The 20,300-nt window shown below is 46.5% G+C and overlaps 1 protein-coding gene across 1 annotated transcript; it reads right to left on the reverse strand.

Annotated features, from left to right (window-relative positions):
* Positions 1-890: 890 nt before the first annotated feature.
* Positions 891-19,777, reverse strand: LOC132586076 (phospholipase A2 inhibitor gamma subunit B-like). Its single transcript, XM_060258018.1, has 5 exons — positions 19,616-19,777; positions 12,082-12,198; positions 9,570-9,719; positions 7,465-7,605; positions 891-1,200 (listed from the first exon to the last, which is right to left on the reverse strand). Exons 1-5 carry the CDS (start codon positions 19,662-19,664, stop codon positions 992-994), a joined length of 666 nt encoding a protein of 221 aa, XP_060114001.1. The 5' UTR covers positions 19,665-19,777; the 3' UTR covers positions 891-991.
* Positions 19,778-20,300: the final 523 nt, after the last annotated feature.

A 20,300-nucleotide genomic window follows, 5' to 3' on the forward strand; every position in this document is an offset into this window, starting at 1 on the left:
CCCCAGGCTCCACCCCCAGATCTCCAGGAGTTTCCCAACCTGGATCTGACAACCCTACCCCCCATCCCCCACCAGTGGTGGTGGTGGGCTGGTGACCAATACTCCCTCTAAGCTGTGGAGCCTTGTGAGCAAAACATTTAACTTTATGAGCTACAGGCGTCAAAGTTGTGAGCTCCTGAATCAATGAGCTTGCTCTGGGACCATTTTTCTTGAGCTAAGACAAAAATGTGTGAGCCGGAGGCCCAAAAACTGAGTGAGCACACCCTATGTCAGCCTAGAGGGAAGTGCAGGGCTCTTTTTCTAGCAGGAGCTTATCTGCATATTAGACCCCCCCCCCCCCCCCCCCCGATGTAGTCAATCCTCCAAGAGCTTAATACAGTAAGCTCCAGGAGGATTGGCTACATCAGGGGAACGTGGCCTAATATGCGGAGGAGCTCCTGCTAGAAAAAGAGTCCTGGAGGGAACACTGATGGTGATGCTATTGGCCACCCGAAAGCTCCACGCTGTGCATGGTTGCTGGCTGCAGCATCTGTCATTCACAGGTACAGCCAGTCCCCCCTCCCAAGACATTTGCTAGTGTGCACAGCAGACCTTCATTCCCTTATTTGGTGGTGAGCTTCCATGGCACCAGTCGGGATTTGTATCTGGGTCTCCTGGTCTTTTTTGCAGAAAAAGCCCGGCAGGAACCTATTTGCATATTAGGCCACACCCCTGGCATCAAGCCAGCTGGAATTGCAGTCCTGTGCGTTCCTGCTCAAAAAAAGCCTTCTCAGTCTCTCAGATCCTGGTCCGACACACTTAGGCGTCATCACTCAAAATCTCCCACCTCTCCTGGAACCTCAGCCACCAGGCCTCTCCTTCGAGAGCTCCATGACACACTGGCTGAGTGGTTTATATTTGACAAAGCGTGGTTTATATTTGACATAGCAGGTCGCAAACAAGCGCTAATTGCTCAAGCGGGTTCCCTGGATCTCCGTCTGGGGAAAAGAGATCAGCTGAGAGCCTTCAGAAGGAGAAGTCCCATGAAGGCTTGGAGGAGGAGTCCAAAGGAGGCCTGCACAGAGCTGGCCGCCCCCAGTGCTGGTGTACAAGAGCTTTTGGAGACAAACTGGAATGCTCCTAACGAATCACTATCCAGCGTTCTGTTACAGGAAGTTTTGCTGGTGCAGCCCTTCATGACCATATCCGCGACCGCTCCTCCTGGTGAGAGAATTGTGGGAGAGTGCAGTGAGAACGAGAAAGGCAGCAACTTGTGACAACTTTTCTTTCCTCTCTTCTGTTTCTGTTAGGGTTTCTGGCCCCAAGGTAGGAGTGGGGGAACCACTGATTTTGTGGGCTCCTGCCTGTCACTAGCCAGCTGGCCACCAAGTGGAAGTCCCACCCCCAACAGCTGCAACCCAGTGTGACAACCCCAATGTGATGACCTCAGTTCCGGATGACATCATCACACTGGGGACACGCACAGAGACATTGCCTTGCTCCCTGTTCCCAGAAAGCTCCCTCCCACCCCCTACCATCAAGAGCTTCGGAGCTGGAAACCGTATTTTCTGTGTAGATGGCAACTGACAAGAGTTATTGACTACAGGCTGAGAAATTCCTGGAGGTTTGAGAGTGGAGCCTGGGGAGAGGAGAGCTTGGGGATGGATATGATACCATAGAGTCCCCCCCTCTGAAGCTGCCATTTTATCCAGTGAAACTGAGCTCTGGAATCTGGGGATCAGGTGTAATTCCAGGAGAACCCAGGCAACCCTGTGAGTGATTATTTAGCAAACTGGAAGCCAGATTTAGTTATTGGATTTAGGGGAAGAGAAGACCAGGGAATGGTTTAAACACTTCCCAGCAGTATTGGGGGCAGCAGATGACGCCATGGGCCTATATATTAAACTGGGTGATACAGAGAGTTGAAAGCGGGAGAGGAAGAATTACGTGTCCCACTTACCTGTACAGAGCAGTCAATTCCCCATGCTCACTCACAGTTTTCCACCCCGGAGAAATGGACACGCAACAGAAATGATGGCTTCCACATAGCAACACTCTAGGAAATTCCTCTAGTCTCTGTGGTAAAGACCATAGAGACTAGAGGAGGCAGCCTAGAACATTGTCTGAAAGTGACACAAGATCCTCCTCCAAAATTCATCTGCCTCCCCCAATTGCCTGGCATTTGTCGAGGCAGTGCTGGGAACTCTACTTTCAATCAAAGGTCCTGTGGTAGAAATTAGGATAGGCAAGCCTCTCCATCAGGTTGGTTTTTTTTGGGGGTTTTTTTTTTTTTGTAGAAAAGGTCCAACAGGAACTTCCAACATGATTTGTCTGTAGGGGGTGCTAAACTATTCATCTAGTTCAGGGATTCGACCTCTCTGAGCCTGAGAGTATCTTTGGCAGGCCTCAGATTCAGTGGGAGCTCACAGGAGCGCAGCTCCTGCACCTTTCTGAGAGTCCACCTCCTTGTCCATTGAATAGTATGTGCAGCTGCATAACAATCCCTGGATGAGCTCCACCACCTATTTTTCTACAAAACGATCCCTGATCTTTGGAATGCTGATAGAGCTTGGTAGACAGAACCACAAAGTGGAAGCCACAAAATGGCTGCTGCAGGAGGCATGTGAAGCCACAAAATGACTACCCCGTGAAGATCCTTGTGCTGTGGTAAGAAGAAGAAGAATTGCAGATTTACACCCCACCCTTCTCGCTGAATCAGAGACTCAGAGTGGCTTACAATCTCCCATATCTTCTCCCCCCATAACAGACACCCTGTGAGGTGGGTGGGGCTGAGAGGGCTCTCACAGCAGCTGCCCTTTCAAGGACAACCTCTGCCAGAGCTATGGCTGACCCAAGGCCATTCCAGCAGGTGCAAGTGGAGGAGTGGGGAATCAAACCCGGTTCTCCCAGATAAGAGTCTGTGCACTTAACCACTACACCAAACTGGCTCTCTCTTTTTTGAAAAGACAACCCTTTTCACAGCGGGTCCGTGGTTGAGCCAGGCTAGCAGTGTGAATGGGCAATCACTGGCCGCTGCCAGGATCCTGCCACTTCCGCAGCGGCTGGAAATGGTTCAAACTGAAGCAGATTTTTTTTCACAACAGGATCAAATCATGTCAATTTCACAGTGTGAAACCAGCCCATGTTTTAATCACCCTTCGGGTGAAGAAGTAAGCAGACACTTACTTACGTGACACAGGTTTTTTAACAGCAATGTTTTTTTAAAAAATCTACACAGCCTATCAAATTGCCAGTGTCCAATCAGAAGCTAAATTGACCAAAGTCCAATCTGGCACTGGCCACTTTTTGAAAATACTTGGTGGGCACCATGTTGGGATTTAGGTCACCAGGTACTGCCAGAAAATGTTAGTGAAACCAGGGTAGAACCCATCAAGCCATGAGACTAGAAGTTAAAAAAAATGTTCCCAAAGGAAACACATTCTGAAACAGGATTCTGAAACCGACACACTAAGATAAAAAACCATGTCACGAAAGTGTCTGCTTACTTCTTTACCCAAAGGGTGATTAAAGGTGTCTTTACACTGGCAGTTTGCGACTCTCTATCTCCGCATTGGAAACTCACCTTTTACATTACCTAATGTTCTCACAACTGTTTTGCATCGTTGCTGCCTGAAGCATCTACATTTGTTTCAGTGAGATGAGTTTCCGAGCTGCTGCTCCAACGTTTTTCTCCGCACTAGTTTTGATCTGGTCTTTTCTCTACAGGCGTTTCAAACTTGTATTGTAGAAAGTTTTCATGAGTTTTAAAAGACTCCTCCAAAAGCCACCACAAGGTGCAGTAATGTGTTCCGGGTTATGTCACCTTGAGCTCAGTGGGGGTCTGCGGAGTTTGTCTCTAGCAGCCGCCCTGAATCAGGCGGTTGGAGAGGTGCCACAGACGTGGCATCTCCAGGGAGACCCTGAAGGGGTTTCCTTTCGGCATGGGGTTTTGCAAGAAGCCAGGGGCATAGCAGCGGCTGTTCCTGTCCTTCTTGTATGCCCCAAAGCTCCGCCGCCATGATCGCCATTATGGCAGTAAGAGGTGAACACCCGACCGCTTGCTCTTTTTTTTCTTAACAAGCTTCTGATGCATTGCTTTTCTACCTCAAGCATGGCAATTCTACTCGGCAAGTAAATTTGTTTTCAATACCACTGGCTAATGGGTTGCTTTACATAACAATAAACGGGACAGTTCAAAGGAAGGGAAAGAGGCGGATTCCCCCCCCCCCCAACTTTCCCATGAATGCGGCTTTGAAAAGACAAAGAACAACTTTGAGCATTGGCAACAATTTGAATTAGACTGAATATAGATACTCAAATTGACCCGGATTATAATTGAATATGTGTTAATGAGACTATTATCTGGCTATAATATGGTCTGAACAAAAACAAGATATATTTTAGAGAGATTTGTCTTTGCCGCCTGAGTGCAGCTGAAATGGCAACAATCCAAACACACGGCTGGAGGAGATTTGGAGAGACAGACTAACTGGGTCTCTGAGTCACTTTTCAACTTGGATTAATAGACTGAGTTTTTTGGTAGAGAAAAATGGCATTACCAAGTGAAATGTTTTATAAAAAAAGATATAATGGTTACCATAACTCCTCTAAAGCAGGACCGTGGTTCATTAACAGAGTTGATAAAAAAGCAAATGGGAGCTTTTATGTTGAAAGCTAGCGAAATCTCAAATCTACATGAGCAAAGTGTTAAAGAGATCTCAGTGACGTCTGTGGAATTGGAAATGGAGAGTGATCCGCTGGGAAACGAACAGAAGAAAACCAAAATGGAACCTTATTGCGCAGTTAAATAGAAGGACTGGAAATCGAGACTAGTTGAAGTTTTTTCAAGAGGAACAAGTGGCGTGGGATCCTTACTATTTTTACCGAGAGGGATGACTGCACTAAGGAGAGAGAAGGTACATCTCAACAAAAAAATCAAGACGTGGAAAATTTTCAGGAAGAAGGGTCTTTGAACTGTTTCTCTCTGTGGGTAATTGGATATGGAATTCTCAACAAGAACTGACATGTGATTTTAAAAGGCCAAGTGAGATTTTGGGGTCATATCAAGTTGTTCCTCCTAGAGCAATATGGATATAAGAGTTAAAGGATTGAAAAGTTTTGAAAAGAATTTTATATAAATAAATAGTTGACGTGATCAATTTTTAAGAAGGCAAACACAATTATTCTGTAATCTGGTAGATCTGCTCTTAATATGTTTGTTTGGAGAAAATGTTTATACTGAGACAGATAAATTACTATGTTTTTTTCTGCTTATTACATTTTTTCTCTCTCCTTTTATGATATTTTAAATCTGATTTTTTTTCTTTCTGTTTGAAATAAGTAAGTTAGGATAAAGATATTTGTTTCTTATGCTCATTTTAATGACAACATTGTTAAAATAACAAGCTAGTCTGTATTTTTAATATGGTTAAGCTTAGCCAGTTAGTTCTGTGTTGAGACTTCTCTGACTTTTTTATACTTATATGTGCTGAAGAAGAATAGTTTAGACTTGTATTTTAAGCAATAATTTAGTAAAAAGTATAATGAAAGATAAAGATGGTAAAAATAAGGGGAAAATTTAATACTTGCAGGTAGGAAGAATTGGGTATTTCATTTGGAGGTAGAAATGTAACTGATATATTTGCATTTTTCTTTGTTTCTGGTCTCCTACTCTGTATCCACCCCTTCCCCTCTTTAATGCTTCTGTATCTATGCTTATGCTTTTTTCTTTTTTATAGTTAAAATCAATAAAAATTATAAAAACACAAGATGCAGTAATTTGCATGAGAACTGACAGCACTTGAAATTTTTATATATCATTGCTTGCATCATCTAGTATTTAAATTTATATTGTTTTTGCAGTGTTGACACAATTTCCAAGCAATCGTATACATTTAACTAAGCACTGGTATTCCGGCTGCCCTCTGATCAGAGACACCCCCCCCCCCCCAAATTGAAACGCTTAAATATAAAAGGAAAATAATTAAAGTGGAACAGTGGCAGGCGATTTGAAGACTCTAAAACTCTGGATCAAACTGAATGTAAAAACATCCTAAAACAAGGACTGGTTTCACACTGTGAAATTGACATGATTTTATTCTGTTGCAAAACAATCCACTTCAGTTTGAACCATTTCCAGCCGCTGCTGAAGTGGCAGGATCCCGGCAGCAGTCAGTGGTTGCTCATTCACACTGCTACCCTGGCTCAACCACGGACCCGCTGCGAAAAGGGTTGTCTCTTTTAAAAAGGCCTCCATGTGTGCGCTCAGTTGGAGAAGCACACATGCGCACCTTGGAGAGGGATTAAGGGGAGAAAACAACCCTGACCTTGCTGGAAAAGGCTGGGCACAATCACACAACTCTTTCACTTATGTGTCACCCCAGGGCATTCAAAGAGCATCCGATTATGTGACCTACATCTGATTCAGGGGAATGGTACCTTGCTTTTTGATGCGGATAGGAGGCATCTGGAGATGGGGTGAGTAAAGGTGCGGCTCGAAGGGCAGATGTGCTCAAGTGCTTGTGCACTTTTAATCTGAATGGGAGGTGGGGTTAGGTTGGGGCAAATCTCCTGTCTGAAACCATCCATGGAATTCACTGCCACAGGAGGTGATGGCAGCGAAAAGCATAGCCAGCTTCAAGAGGGGGTTGGATAAACATATGGACTAGAGGTCTGTCATGATCCTGGGTGTAGTGAGGCCTGCAGGTCCCAGGGAAGCCTGCTTAGGAGTTACTGGGAAGAGCCTACATTTCCCAGGATCCCCTCTGCCCCTCTGATTGGGTAGCAAATGTTTTGGAGGGAAACAGGCCCAGAGAGGGGTGGGGTCTGGGAAGAGAATATAAAGGCCAAGCCCAGGAGGTGGTGTTCTTTCCCTGGAAGGCTGAGCTGGAGGTAGGCTGTGCCTGAAGAGCTTGAGCAGGGGAAAGCTCCCTCACCCAAGGGAAGGGGTGAGTGCTGGTTAGTAGTTTAGGGACTGGAAGTTCAGCCCCTTTGGGACTTTTGTTTATTTTCCTTTCACCCTTTTACTGGTTAATGCACTTTGTTAATTTATATTGCACTGCAATAAACCTTTTTGTTGTTGTCCACTCCACCTGGTCCTCACGCCTATTATTTGGCCTAAGCTACAAGAGGCCTGAAAGGCTTGGGAGGGAACTCTGGGCCTTTTCAAGGGGAACCCTTAACTCAGAGTGGTGGCAGCAATTGGTTAATACCCCCCTGAGACGTGACAAGGTCCATGAGTGGCTGTTAGCCACAGTGTATTGATGGAACTCTCTGTCTAGGGCAGTGATGTTTTTTATTCTTGGTGCTTGAGGGGGCAACAGTGGGAGGGCATCTAGTGTCCTGGCCCCAGTGATGGACCTCCTGATGGCACCTGGTTTTGATTATTTTTTTTTTTCGGCAGCTGTGTGACACAGAGTATAGGACTGGATGGGCCACTGGCCTGATCCAACATGGCTTCTCTTATGTTCTTATGTGATTAGTTACCAATGTTTGCAGTTCCAAAGACCTCAAAGCAATAGTTCTCATCTCCAGCACATTCCGCCATTTCCTCTTTACATTCGTGACTGTGCACAAGGTAGCAAGACGGGCATTTCCTCCCATTGGGGGTCGTGTTTATGGGTGGCACTACAAGAAAGAGAAGACATTAAGATGAGTCCTCAAAGAACAGTCTGGCCAAAGTGACCAGAAGTGGGGAGAGTCCCATATGGATCAAAGGCAGATGATTTCTCCACTAGGTCTCTTTTTAAGCCTCTCCCATTTGGCTGCCTGGCTGCTGAATCTGGACCACATCTTCTACGCACCCACCTACTCACCACCACAGGCAAACTGACCGTTCCTTCCTGTATTTACTCTTCTGCCAGTGCCCCCTTTGAAATGTAGATTGTGTTCTCAGGGACAACTTCCTTCCTTCATGTCACTCTCTCAGACGAGGCTTCCCTTTCTCCCTACACACACGATTAGGGTTGCCAAGTCCAATTCAAGAAATATCTGGGGACTTTGGGGGTGGAGCCAGGAGACATTGGGATGGAGCCAAGATCAAGGCCGTGACAAGCATAATTGAACTCCAAAGGGAGTTCTGGCCCTCATATTTAAAGGGACGGTACACCTTTTCAATTCCTTCCTTCCATAGGAAATAATGGATAGGGGCACCTTCTTTGGGGGCTCATAGAATTGGCCCCCCCGGTCCAATCTTTTTGAAACTTGGGGGATATTTTTGGGAGAGGCACTAGATGCTATACTGAAAATTTGGTGCCTCTACCTCAAAAGATAAATTCTCCATGATTTTCTATGGGAATAAATCTCCATAGGGAATAATAGAGTTCCCAGCAGACATTTCCCTCCCCTCCCCCCGCTTTCTGATGACCCTGAAGTGGGGGGAGGGTCTCCAAACCGGGGGATCCCCTGCCCCCACCTGGGGATTGGCAACCCTACACACGATTCAGAGATTTTCTGTAGCCACCATGACTCACAACCATTGATAGACTTATCCTCAATGGATCTATCTAAGTGCCTTTTAAAGCCACCCAGGTGTGTGGCTATCACTGCATCCAGTGGCAGTGTATTCCACAATTTAATTACTTGTTCAGCAAAGCTGCATTTTCTTTTGTGTGTCCTGAGCCTATTTTCCCAATTTCTAGTATAATGGGAGAGGGAGAAATAGCACTGTCTATCAACGTTGTCTACCCCATACATACCAGCTGGATCAGGGGTGTCAAACATGCAGCCTGGGGGCCAAATCAGACCCCCAGAGGGCTCCTATCAGGTCCCTGAGCAACTGGCTGTCATCTGCTATCTTCTCCCTCTCTCTTGCTTCCTTCTGTATCCGGCTTTGCAAGGCTTGCTCAGTCGCACAGGAGCTACAGAGCAAAACCTCTATTTTCTCCATTGGCCAAAGCTCGTTCCTCGAGGATGAGGGGGGAAGGGCTAACTTGCTCACCATAGCTACTGAGCCAAGCCTTTCTCCCTTCTGTTGGCTGAGACTCCTCCCCTAGGGAAGAAAGGAAAGAGCCAGAGCTTCCTTTGCCCAGTTCCTTTCTTCACCTACAAAGAAAACACCTTGAAGACCAACAAATGCTAATGTTTCAAGCATGTTTTATTTTAAGGATTTTTTTGGGGGGGGGGGGAATCTTTAATTGTGTTTGTGTGCTTTATAATGTTTATACCTCTGTAGGGCTTTTTTTTTTTTGTAGCAGGATCTCCTTCGCATATTAGGCCATACACCCCTGATGCAACCAATCCTCCAAGAGCTTACAGTAGACCCTGTACTAAGAGCCCTGTAAGGTCTTTGAGGATTGGCTACATCAGGGGTGTGTGGCCGAATATGCAAAGGAGTTCCTGCTCCAAAAAAGGCCCTGTATCTCTGCTACATTTTATGGCGTTACATTTTATGACACACATGGCCTGGCCTGACAAGGTCTAATTTATGTCAGATCCGGTCCTCCTAACAAATGAGTTTGACACCCCTGGGCTAGATGGAATTCAATGGAACCTTTGGCAAGAGCTGTGGAGAAGAATAACACTTCTCCTTAGAGAGCTGGTTTGCTACGTGGGAATGGGGAAGGGAACTAGAGACAAGAGGAGGGACGTACAGGCAGGAGGACTCTTCTGGCACTCATCTCCTGTGCAGCAGGTAATCCGGGTGAGCATCTGTCCTGCCCTGCCCAGGTTAAGAGAATAGGGGAGTTCTTCGCAGTCTCTTGATCTGATGCAGGTCTTCATAAAACTCTTTACCTGCATAACTGCAGGGATTTAGGAAGAAAGGACAAGGAAGTAAATTAGACAGACACAAACCATGCGTGCTTTAGAAACCCTTGGTTCATATCCTACTCAACACAATCAGTGGTGACAATCCCCCTACATCTTGGGTGGAGTCTGTCCTAGATCAGGTTTCTAGGGTTTGTTTAGGGAAAGATACCGCCTGAACTGCATGCCAACCAGTGATCTGTCACTGAGCTTCCATTTCCTCCTTGGCAAAGGATAGTGACCTCCCAGTCAGCTTTCTTCACCCAAAGGATAAAGCAAGAAATCTCTGAATGAGGACTGACCAATTAGGGGGCCATCAGCAAGGATAAAGCAAGACATGAAGGATCTATTTGAAAATCCCGTTGCCAGGTTTCTCTTTCTACTATAGCTTCTTCCTAAATACCAGAGCGTCATTGCTACACCGATGACATTATGTCATTTCCTGTATGTGCCAGATATTGCCGCATAACTGGCAAAAGCAACCTAGGCCTCCCACCCCTGCTAGTAAGTCCCCCCATCGTTTGGGCCTGGGGGCAGGGGATGCCCTTGGCACCTCCCCAAATCCTCCCCTACAAGGTTGTCTCAGGCGTGATTCTGCCCTCCTTGCATCTAGCAAACACAGGGCTTTTTTGCAGCAGGAACTCCTTTCCATATTAGGCTACACTTCTCTTATGTACCCAATTCTCCAAGAACTTACAGCGCTCTTAGTACAGGGCCTACTGTAAACTCTTGGAGGATTTGCTACAGCAGGGGTGCATGGCCTAAGATGCAAAGGAGCTCCTGCTTCAAAAATAAAGCCCTGATCAAATATCCTTATCGTGCTGTATATTCATTTGCTGCTTACCTTCTACCTGTATGTACAGACTGACAACTTCCATTTCGGTGTATCTAAATAGGTATGAAAGCACATGAAAGCTTATACCTTGAATAAAACCTTGATGGTTCTGAAGGTGCCACTGCATTTGAATTTTATCCTTTCTCCTTTGACTAATATTCAACATTTTTCGCTACAGTAACTTCGACTGGTTTGAAGGAGCCTTAGAATAGGGATGGGAAATAAAGGCAGCTGGGTCAAATTTTGGAAGAGAGCAGGGCTTTTTCTGTAGCGGGAACTCCTTTGCATATTAGGCCACACCTCCCTGATGTAGCCAATCCTCCAAGAGCTTAGAGGGCTCTTAGTACAGGGCCTACTGTAAGCTCCTGGAGGATTGGCTACATCAGGGGTGTGTGGCCTAATACGCAAAGGAGAGTTCCTGCTACAAAAAAACACCAGAGGGGAGGTATTAAATGAGTGTGGTTCAAAGAGAAAGGGTAGGGTTACAAAACTTAAATCAATAAGTTCTGAAGGACAGTGGGTGGGTTTTCTGTGTTAATCCCGCTTCGAATATTCTCACCCTCTCTATGACCAGCTAATCATTAATCTTAATTTACCTCCATTTGGAGGTAAGGCACACCTGCTTCCTTAATATATGATAAGAAAACCTTGCATAAACCAAGAACTTCAGGAACATCCAGGGAAAGTACCTGAATGAGAGAGCTTTTGTGTAAAGCTACCTTATACTGCATCAGAGCATCATTCTACCAAGGTCAGTATCATGGCAGGTGCGTGGGAGTAGGCCAGGTAGGTGGCCACCTAAGGTGCCACCTGGCCTATGGGGCACCACCAGGTACCCTCTCTCCCCATGTGCAACAGGTGTGCTCCTTGCAGCCTGCCTTCCTCAATGGAAAGTAGACTCCATGGAGCACAGACGTTGCCCTGCCAGTTTCATGTTCCCCGAGTCTGTTACAGCCAAGCTCTGAGCAGCCTGCTGCCATGTCTCTCCCACTTCCTGCTGGAAGTTGGGTCAGGGGGCGGGGCTCAGCCTGTGGCTACAGAACCCCCAGTGCCGGACCTGGTCAGTGTTGTCTACTTAGACTGGCAGCAGGATTCCTAATCTTTTTAACTGGAGATGCTGGGGATTGAACCTGGGACCTTCAGCTCTCCAGGTAAAGGTCCTTCACATCACCTAATTCCTAATCTTTTTAACTGGAGATGCTAGGGATTGAACCTGGGACCTTCAGCTCTCCAAGGCTTCAGGTAAAGGTTCTTCACATCACCTGATTCCTAATCTTTTTAACTGGAGATTGAACCTGGGACCTTCAGCATGCAGAGTGGATGCTCTACCACTTAGCCACAGCTCTCTGACAACTGAATAATCCAGATAATTAGGGCCCTAATTTGGCTGGACACTTTTTCCATAGAGTAGCTAGCATGAACAATTCATTGAGACCTTCCCATGGAAGTGAAAGCAGCATGGATTCAGAAGACATTCTCATTCACTGTACTTCTGTCAGCAGGTTTTGGTCTTTTGAACTTACGCCCTGAGGCTTCCATCTGGATGAAGCTACAAGAATTCTTCTCAGGGGGACAAGTTTCCCAATTTCCAGTGCAGGTATCCATAAAGGCGATGCAAGTCTCACATGACAAAGACAACCCTGAGAGGAAGGAAAAGAAGAATGATTAATCATCTTTTTTCATTCCTCCCCCCCCCCCCCCCCAGTGTTAGTACGGTTGCCACAAATTTCATCTATTGCTTGGTGGTGGCTGTAACGGACTCAAGCAAGTTAGCCTGGAAACTGGGAACAACCTTGCAACGATTGGCTGGGCCACAGCCATGGTAACTAGAATGTAGAGAATTGAAGGGGCCTGCAGAAGGAAAAAAATGCCTCAGAGTTCATATTGCTGGAGCATGACATGACTAATCTGCACTTGACCCTGAATGAGACTGCAGATTGAAGCCACAGAACTCCAGACTGTTCCATCGCAAACTACATCCTTTCAGGCTAAGTACTCATTAATGTTTCCTCAAGGAAGAAAAAAAAAATATTCCCCTTGAATGTAGAAAACTAGCACTTCAGGCAATAATTTTACCAATCAGAAAACTTGTTTTTGACAAGGTAACTACTGTAACCTTTGGCTCAAGAAGCCAGAAGACTCCAGATGGTTCCCAGCTGGCTGCCAAATAATTTAAGGTACGGCCCATGCTCTAAGTGAGATTGTGCTCAGGCTAGCCTGATCTCATCAGTGAAGAAGAAGATGCTTTGGATTTATACCCCGTCCTTCACTCAGAGTCCCAAAGTGCCTTGCAATCTCCTTTCCCTTCCTCTCTCCACAACAGGCACCCTGTGAGGTAGGTGGGGCTGAGAGAGCTCTGAGAGAACTGCTCTTGAGAGAACAGCTCTGAGAGAACTTGTGACTGACCCAAGGTCACACCAGCAACTGCATGTGGAGGAGTGGGGTTCTCCAGATAAGAGTCCACTGCTCTTAACCACTACACCACACTGGCTCTAAGTGAAGCAGGGTCAGCCCTGGTTATCCAAGATGGGAGGCTACCAAGCTGAGGCGGGGTCCCCGCGCAGAGAACATAAGAACATAAGAGAAGCCATGTTGGATCAGGCCAATGGCCCATCCAGTCCAACACTCTGTGTCACACACTGGCCAGTATATGTGTGTGTATACACACACTGGCTAATAGCAACTGATGGACCTCTGCTCCATATTTTTATCCAATCCCCTCTTAAAGCTGGCTATGCTTGTAGCCACCACCACCTCCTGTGGCAGTGAATTCCACATGTTAATCACCCTTTGGGTGAAGAAGTGCTTCCTTTTATCCATTTTAACCCGACTGCTCAGCAATTTCATTGAATGCCCACGAGTTCTTGTATTGTCAGAAAGGGAGAAAAGTACTTCTTTCTCTACTTTCTCCATCCCATGCATAATCTTGTAAACCTCTATCATGTCAACCCGCAGTCGACATTTCTCCAAGCTAAAGAGCCCCAAGCATTTTAACCTTTCTTCATAGGGAAAGTGTTCCAGCCCTTTAATCATTCTAGTTGCCCTTTTCTGCACTTTCTCCAATGCTATAATATCCTTTTTGAGGTGCGGTAACCAGAATTGTACACAGTATTCCAAATGAGACTGCACCATCGATTTATACAGAGGCATTATTATACTGGCTGATTGGTTTTCAATTCCCTTCCTAATAATTCCCAGCATGGCATTGGCCTTTTTTATTGCAAACGCACACTGTCTTGACATTTTCAGTGAGTTATCTACCACGACCCCAAGATCTCTCTCTTGGTCAGTCTCTGCCAGTTCACAACCCATCAACTTGTATTTGTAGCTGGGATTCTTGACCCCAATGTGCATTACTTTGCACTTAGCCACACTGAACCTCATCTGCCACATTGATGCCCACTCACCCAGCCTCAACAGATCCCTTTGGAGTGCCTCATAATCCTCTCTGGTTCTCATCACCCTGAACAATTTAGTGTCATCTGCAAACTTGGCCACTTCACTGCTTACTCCCAACTCCAGATCATTAATGAACAAGTTAAAGAGCATGGGACCCAGTACTGAGCCCTGCGGCACCCCACTGCTTACCGTCCTCCACTGTGCAGACTGCCCATTTATACTCACTCTCTGCTTCCTATTAATTAGCCAGTTTTTGATCCACAAGAGGACCTGTCCTTTTACTCCATGACTCTCGAGCTTACTAAGGAGCCTTTGATGAGGAACTTTATCAAAAGCTTTCTGGAAGTCAAGGTAAACAACATCTATTGGGTCCCCTTTGTCCACATGTTTGTTCACCCCCTCAAAGAACTGTAACAGGTTAGTGAGACAAGATCTTCCCTTACAGAACCCATGCTGAGTATTCCTTAATAACTTGTGTTCATCAGTATACCTACTCATTCTGTCCTTGATAATGGTTTCTACCAACTTCCCCGGTATTGAAGTCAGACTGACTGGCCTGTAATTTCCCGGATCTCCTCTGGAACCTTTTTTAAAGATGGAAGTGACATTTGCTACCTTCCAGTCCTCAGGAATGGAGGCAGATTTCAATGAAAGATTACATATTTTTGTCAGGAGATCCACAAGTTCAACTTTGAGTTCTTTCAGAACTCTTGGATGTATGGCATTGAGAGGAGTGAAATAATGAAATGAGCTGAAACAGAAGGAACCATAATATCTTAGTGATTGTTAAGGCGCAAGGAGCAGAACCGGGTACAAACATTTAGTAACCATAGCACAGGTGTAGTAGCCATTGTTAAAACGCAGAAGCAGAAAAGAAATAACACAGTTGAACAGACCATGGCAACAGTAAAGGCAAATAGCAATAGAGACTAATAAGTAGCAAGTACACAGGTGTAATCAAGTAATGAATATTAACTGACACACCCCACCTCGAGGAAAGGTAAATTTAAATGCACATGCAATGTATGTAACGGGAGGGGTACATGTCAAGGAGGGGGTGAAGTAGGCGTGCCGGGTAGCCTGTACCCTCTAAGTACCTCAGCCTATGGAGAAAGGAGGAGGGACTCATCGGCCGGGAGTAGAGGATAAAAGGGCATGTATGGAACTGATCAGGGAGCTCGTTGAAAAGCGACTCCCCTCTTTCTTAATATCAATAAAGTTGTATACTTTAAAGGAGACTCCCGACTGACAGCTCTTTTTCTTTGCATCTCCTGGAGGGGCCAGGGGAGGTGGACAGATTGTCTCTAACAATCTGGACCTGGTGACTTATTAGTTTTTAATTCGTCAATCAGTTGTAGGATGGAGCCAGGAGACTTTGGGGGTGGAGCCAAGAGACTTTGGGGGTGCAACCAGGAGACTTTGGGGGTGGAGCCAGGAGCAAAGTTGTGACAAGCATAATTGAACTCCAAAGGGAGTTCTGGCCATCACATTTAAAAGGACCACACACCTTTTAAATGCCTTCCCTCCACTGGAAATAATGAAGGTAGGGCTTTTTTTCTGGCAGGAACTCCTTTGAATATTAGGCCCTGCCCCTTGGTGTAGTCAATCCTCCAAGAGCTTACAGTAGATCCGGTCACCATAGGGAATAATGGTGTGCCCAGCAGACATTTCCCTCCCACCACACTGAAGTGACCCTGAAGTGGGGGGAGGGCCTCCAAACCGGGGGATCCCCTGCCCCCACCTGGGGATTGGCAACCCTACTTGCAAGTTCAAAAGCCTGTCAGAGAGACACATGCAGCAACCTCACAACACCCCCTCCATCTTTTCCAGGGCGCACTGTGCTTCACTTCTATCTATATCCTTTAACTAAAACTGAGACACTCATAGAATCATAGAGTTGGAAGGGACCTCTAGGGTCATCTAGTCCAATCCTCTGCACAATGCAGGAAACTCACAAACTCCCCTCTAAATTCACAGGATCCTCATTGCTGTCAGATAACAACACAACAACAACACATTTTATTTATATCCTGCCCTCCCCGCCGAAGCAGGCTCAGGGCGGCTCACAACAAAATTCATTTAGTTATACATTGAGTTAAAATACATTAAATTATAACTAACAATATAAACCAACAACAGATGGTCATCCAGCCTCTGTTTAAAAACCTCCAAGGAAGGAGAACCCACCACCTCCCGAGGAAGCCTGTTCCACTGAGAAACCGCTCTAATGGTCAGGGAGTTCTTCCTAATGTTGATCTGGAAACCCTTTTGATTTAATTTCAAACCATTGGTTCTGGTCCTACCTTCAGAGGCACCATTCCGCACCATCCTCTAGATGACAGCCCTTCAAGTACTTGAAGATGGTGATCATATCACCTCTCAGCCGCTTTCTCTCCAGGCCAAACATCTCCAGCTCCTTTTGCCTTTCCTCATAGCACTTGGTCTCCAGACCCCTCACCATCTTCGTCGCCCTCCCCTGGACCTGTTCCAGCTTGTCTATATCCTTCTTAAAATGTGGTGCCCAAAACTGAACACAATACTTCAGGTGAGGTCTTACCAGAGCAGAGTAAAGCAATACCATCACATCACGTGATCTGGACACTATACTCCTTAAACACCTGAAGCTACCTCATTGATAGGTCATTGCTCTATTGATATCAGCACTGTCTACTCTCACTGGCAGCAGCTTTAGGGTTTTCAATCCCCAGTTGAGGGCAGGGTATCCCATGGTTTGGAGGCCCTCTCCCCACTTCAGAAAGCAGGGGGAATTGAATGTACGCTGGGCACCCCATTAGGTATAACTAGGGTTGCCAAGTCCAATTCAAGAAATATCTGGGGATTTTGGGGGTGGAGCCAAGAGATACTGGGGGTAGAGCCATGAGCAAGGGTGTGACAAGCATAATTGAACTCCAAGGGAGTTCTGGCCATCACATTTAAAGGCACAGCACACCTTTTAAATGTCTTCCTTCCATAGGAAATAATGAAGGATAGGGGCTTCTTCTTTTGGGGATCATAGAATTGGACCCCCTGGTCCAATCGTTTTGAAACTTGGGGGGTACTTTGGGGAGAGGCATTAGATACTATACTGATAATTTGGTGCCTTTACCTCAAAAAACAGCTCCCCCAGAGCCCCCGAAACCTCCAGATCAATTCCCCATTATACCCTATGAAAATCGATCTCCACATAGGGAATAATGAAGTGCTCAGCAGAGGTTCCTCCCCTTCCCCCCCCTCCCGTTTTCTGGTGACTCTGAAGTGAGGGCTTGGCCCCTCTACTCACGAGTTGCAGCCAACTTCTTCCAAGTAACACAGACACCCCATCCCAAGAAGAAGCCTTTCCAATTGGAGACTGGAGCCTCTGGTGGGGAAAAAAATCACATGATGGCTTTGGGAGCAGGGCTTCTCCCCGCCGACCAGCTGACTGAGGGCGGGAAGGAGACTGGGAAAGTGGAAGAACCCCTGCTGAGATCTGGGGATTGGCAAGCCTAGGTATAATGGTTCCCATAGGGCAGTGGTGTCAAACCTGCAGTTTGGTGGCCGAATCAGGCTCCCAGAGGCCGCCAAGCAACTGCCCCTCTTCTCCCTATATCTTGCTTCCTTCCGCATCACAACTTGCTTTGCAAGTCTTGCTCAATCACACAGGAGCTACAGAGCAAAGCCTCTATACCCTCCATTGACTGAGGCAATGGGGAAGGGGTGGGAAGGATAGGTTACTTTGCCAGGCTCTCTCAATTGCACAGCAGAGTTACTGAGCCAAGCCTCTCTTCCTTCTATTGGCTGAGGCTCCTCCCCCTCCTAGTCCTTTGGGGAAGGAAGGAAAGAGCCAGAGCTTCCTTTGCCCAGTTCCCTGGATCCCATCGGAGAAATACAATGTAAGCATCTTTAAAACCAATGAGTGCTAACGTTTCAAGCATGTTTTTAGTTTTATATATATATATATATATATATATATATATATATATATATATATATATATATATATATATATATATATATATATATATATATAACTAAAAACATGCTTGAAACGTTAGCACTCATTGGGGCTCGGGGGCTCGGCTGTTTTTTGGGTAAAGGAAAAGGAAAGGTCCCCTGTGCAAACACCAGTTGTTTCCGACTCTGGGGTGACATTGCTTTCACAACGTTTTCACGGCAGACTTTTTACAGAGTGGTTTGCCATTGCCTTCCCCAGTCATCTACACTTTCCCCCCAGCAAGCTGGGTACTCATTTGACTGACCTTGGAAGGATGGAAGGCTGAGTCAACCTGGAGCCGGCTACCTGAACCAGCTTCTGCCGGGATCGAACTCAGGTCATGAGCAGAGGGCTCCGATTGCAGTACTGCAGCTTTACCACTCTGCGCCATGGGGCTCTTTGTTTTTTAGGCAGGGGTACCAAATTTCAGCATAGCATCTGGTGCCTGTCCTCAAAAAAAAAAAAGTTTCAGAATGATGAGAGAGAGAGAGAGATGGATGACAGATTGAGAGATGGATGGATGTGTCTGCCTTTGAGCCCTCACAGATTAGTTTCTGTTCCCTTTCCCAGGTCTCTATGGGAGGACTCTCACTGAGGTCACTGTGTGTGGATTGTAGTTCCAAGTGTGCAAGAAACAATTTAGAATCCCATTGTTGAAGCTGACAGTCTTCTGGATATGTAAACTTAATCCTACACACCGGACCCAAAGGATACTACACTTTGCCTTCACACGTGCTCAACAATGCAATTTCAATCCACTTCAGGGAATGTCTGCAAGCAGGTTTTGCCATTCTACACAGTAAAATCCATTTGCAAAGTGCATTGGAAGTGTATTGAAAGTGCATTCTTTAGTGTGTGCAAAAGCACCAAACCCTGGGTTCAAGGAGATAGGGAAACTGCTGGGCTGTAGTTGAGTTGCTTGTTCCAGGTTGAAAAATAGCTGAAGATTAGAGGGGTGGAGTCTGGAGAGAATGGGGGTTGGGGAAAATGAGAGACAACATGGTTCAATTGCCAAGTCCACCCTCCATTTTCTCCAGGGCAACCAATCTCTGTGGCCTGACAATCAGTTGCAATAGCAGGAAATCACCAAACACCGCCTGGAGGTTGGCAACCCTAGACCTTCAGTAATTACTACCAGAGCAAGAGTGGCCAAACTTGCTTCAACTAAGAGCCATGTAGAATAAATGCCAAATGTCTGAGAGCCACAAGACATGAACGTCAGATGTTTGTGAGTCGCAAGACAGGGAAGAAGAGAGGGAGAGAAGGAAATCAAATAGATGGGGGAGGGAGAGGTAGAAAGAAAGCAACTTTAACTTCAAATGCATTCCCCAAGCTGCCTGTTGGCTTGGCTTGAACAAGTGATTTAAAAGAGACAAATGCCTTCTCCAAGCTGGCCAACCGGGCAGTGGAGGCTTTGAGAGCCACACAATCTGTGTGAAAGAGCCACACGTGGCTCCTGAGCCACAGTTTGGCCACCCCTGTACCAGAGCTTAGAAACAAAGGTGTTTCTTTGTGGGCCAGTGAGTAACAATCCCCTCTTTCAGAAATCGCCTGTTTGCAGCGGGGAACCCGACAGTTCTACAGCAAGGTCTGTTGAAATGAATTAACACTGGCAGAGGATTATCTAAGGCACAGCCGTCAGCCCCAAAAGCTTTCCCCTTCCCCAGCCACCCCCAGGTACTCACCCAGAGTTATGTAGGAGGCCAAGAAGCAGAGGATGAGAAGGAAGTGCATCCTTCCAGATGCGACTTGCAGCTGGGGCCGAAGCTGGGCTCAGAAACCTCGAATTGTCGCAAAGTCTCTGCTTCTCACACAGCAGCGGGTGCTCTGCAGAAGAAAGTGGATGTGCACAAACACTTCCCAGCAGGCGGAGGTGGAGGCATCAGGACAACTCCCTTAGGCTCGCCCTCCCTGACCAAAGAGGTGGGGCCGTAGCTTGCTGGAACAGGAATCCATCTAGGGTTTCGTCCTCCCCCCCCCCCCCCATTCTTGCATAAATACCGTCGGATCTGCACGCATCCAGGGAGAACCACTTTGCAAGGACTTGAGAACTATTCACCCCCCAAGGGGAAATGGGCCACCGCCCTCCCCAACCTTGCAACCAAACTCCCCATTAGAACTTTCGAAGCACATCAGTGTAGAGCCTGGAGGGAGTTTCTCCACCCCCCACCCCCCGTCGCTTAACGAGAGAATCTGGAAGAGTCTCATGTCTTTTCTTTTGCTTCTGAATAATCCTGCGGACTGCACACAGTGATTTTCGTAGAAGCACAGCCCCGCTGGGCACATTCATCTGGTTTGGCTACAAGCCTGATGGGTTTTTTTTGTGTGTGTGTTGTTCTTTTCTCCTTTTGCAGCCGACTCGCCTACAGA

This window comes from Heteronotia binoei, chromosome 17, assembly GCF_032191835.1.
Source record: "Heteronotia binoei isolate CCM8104 ecotype False Entrance Well chromosome 17, APGP_CSIRO_Hbin_v1, whole genome shotgun sequence".
Lineage (NCBI taxonomy): Eukaryota > Metazoa > Chordata > Lepidosauria > Squamata > Gekkonidae > Heteronotia > Heteronotia binoei.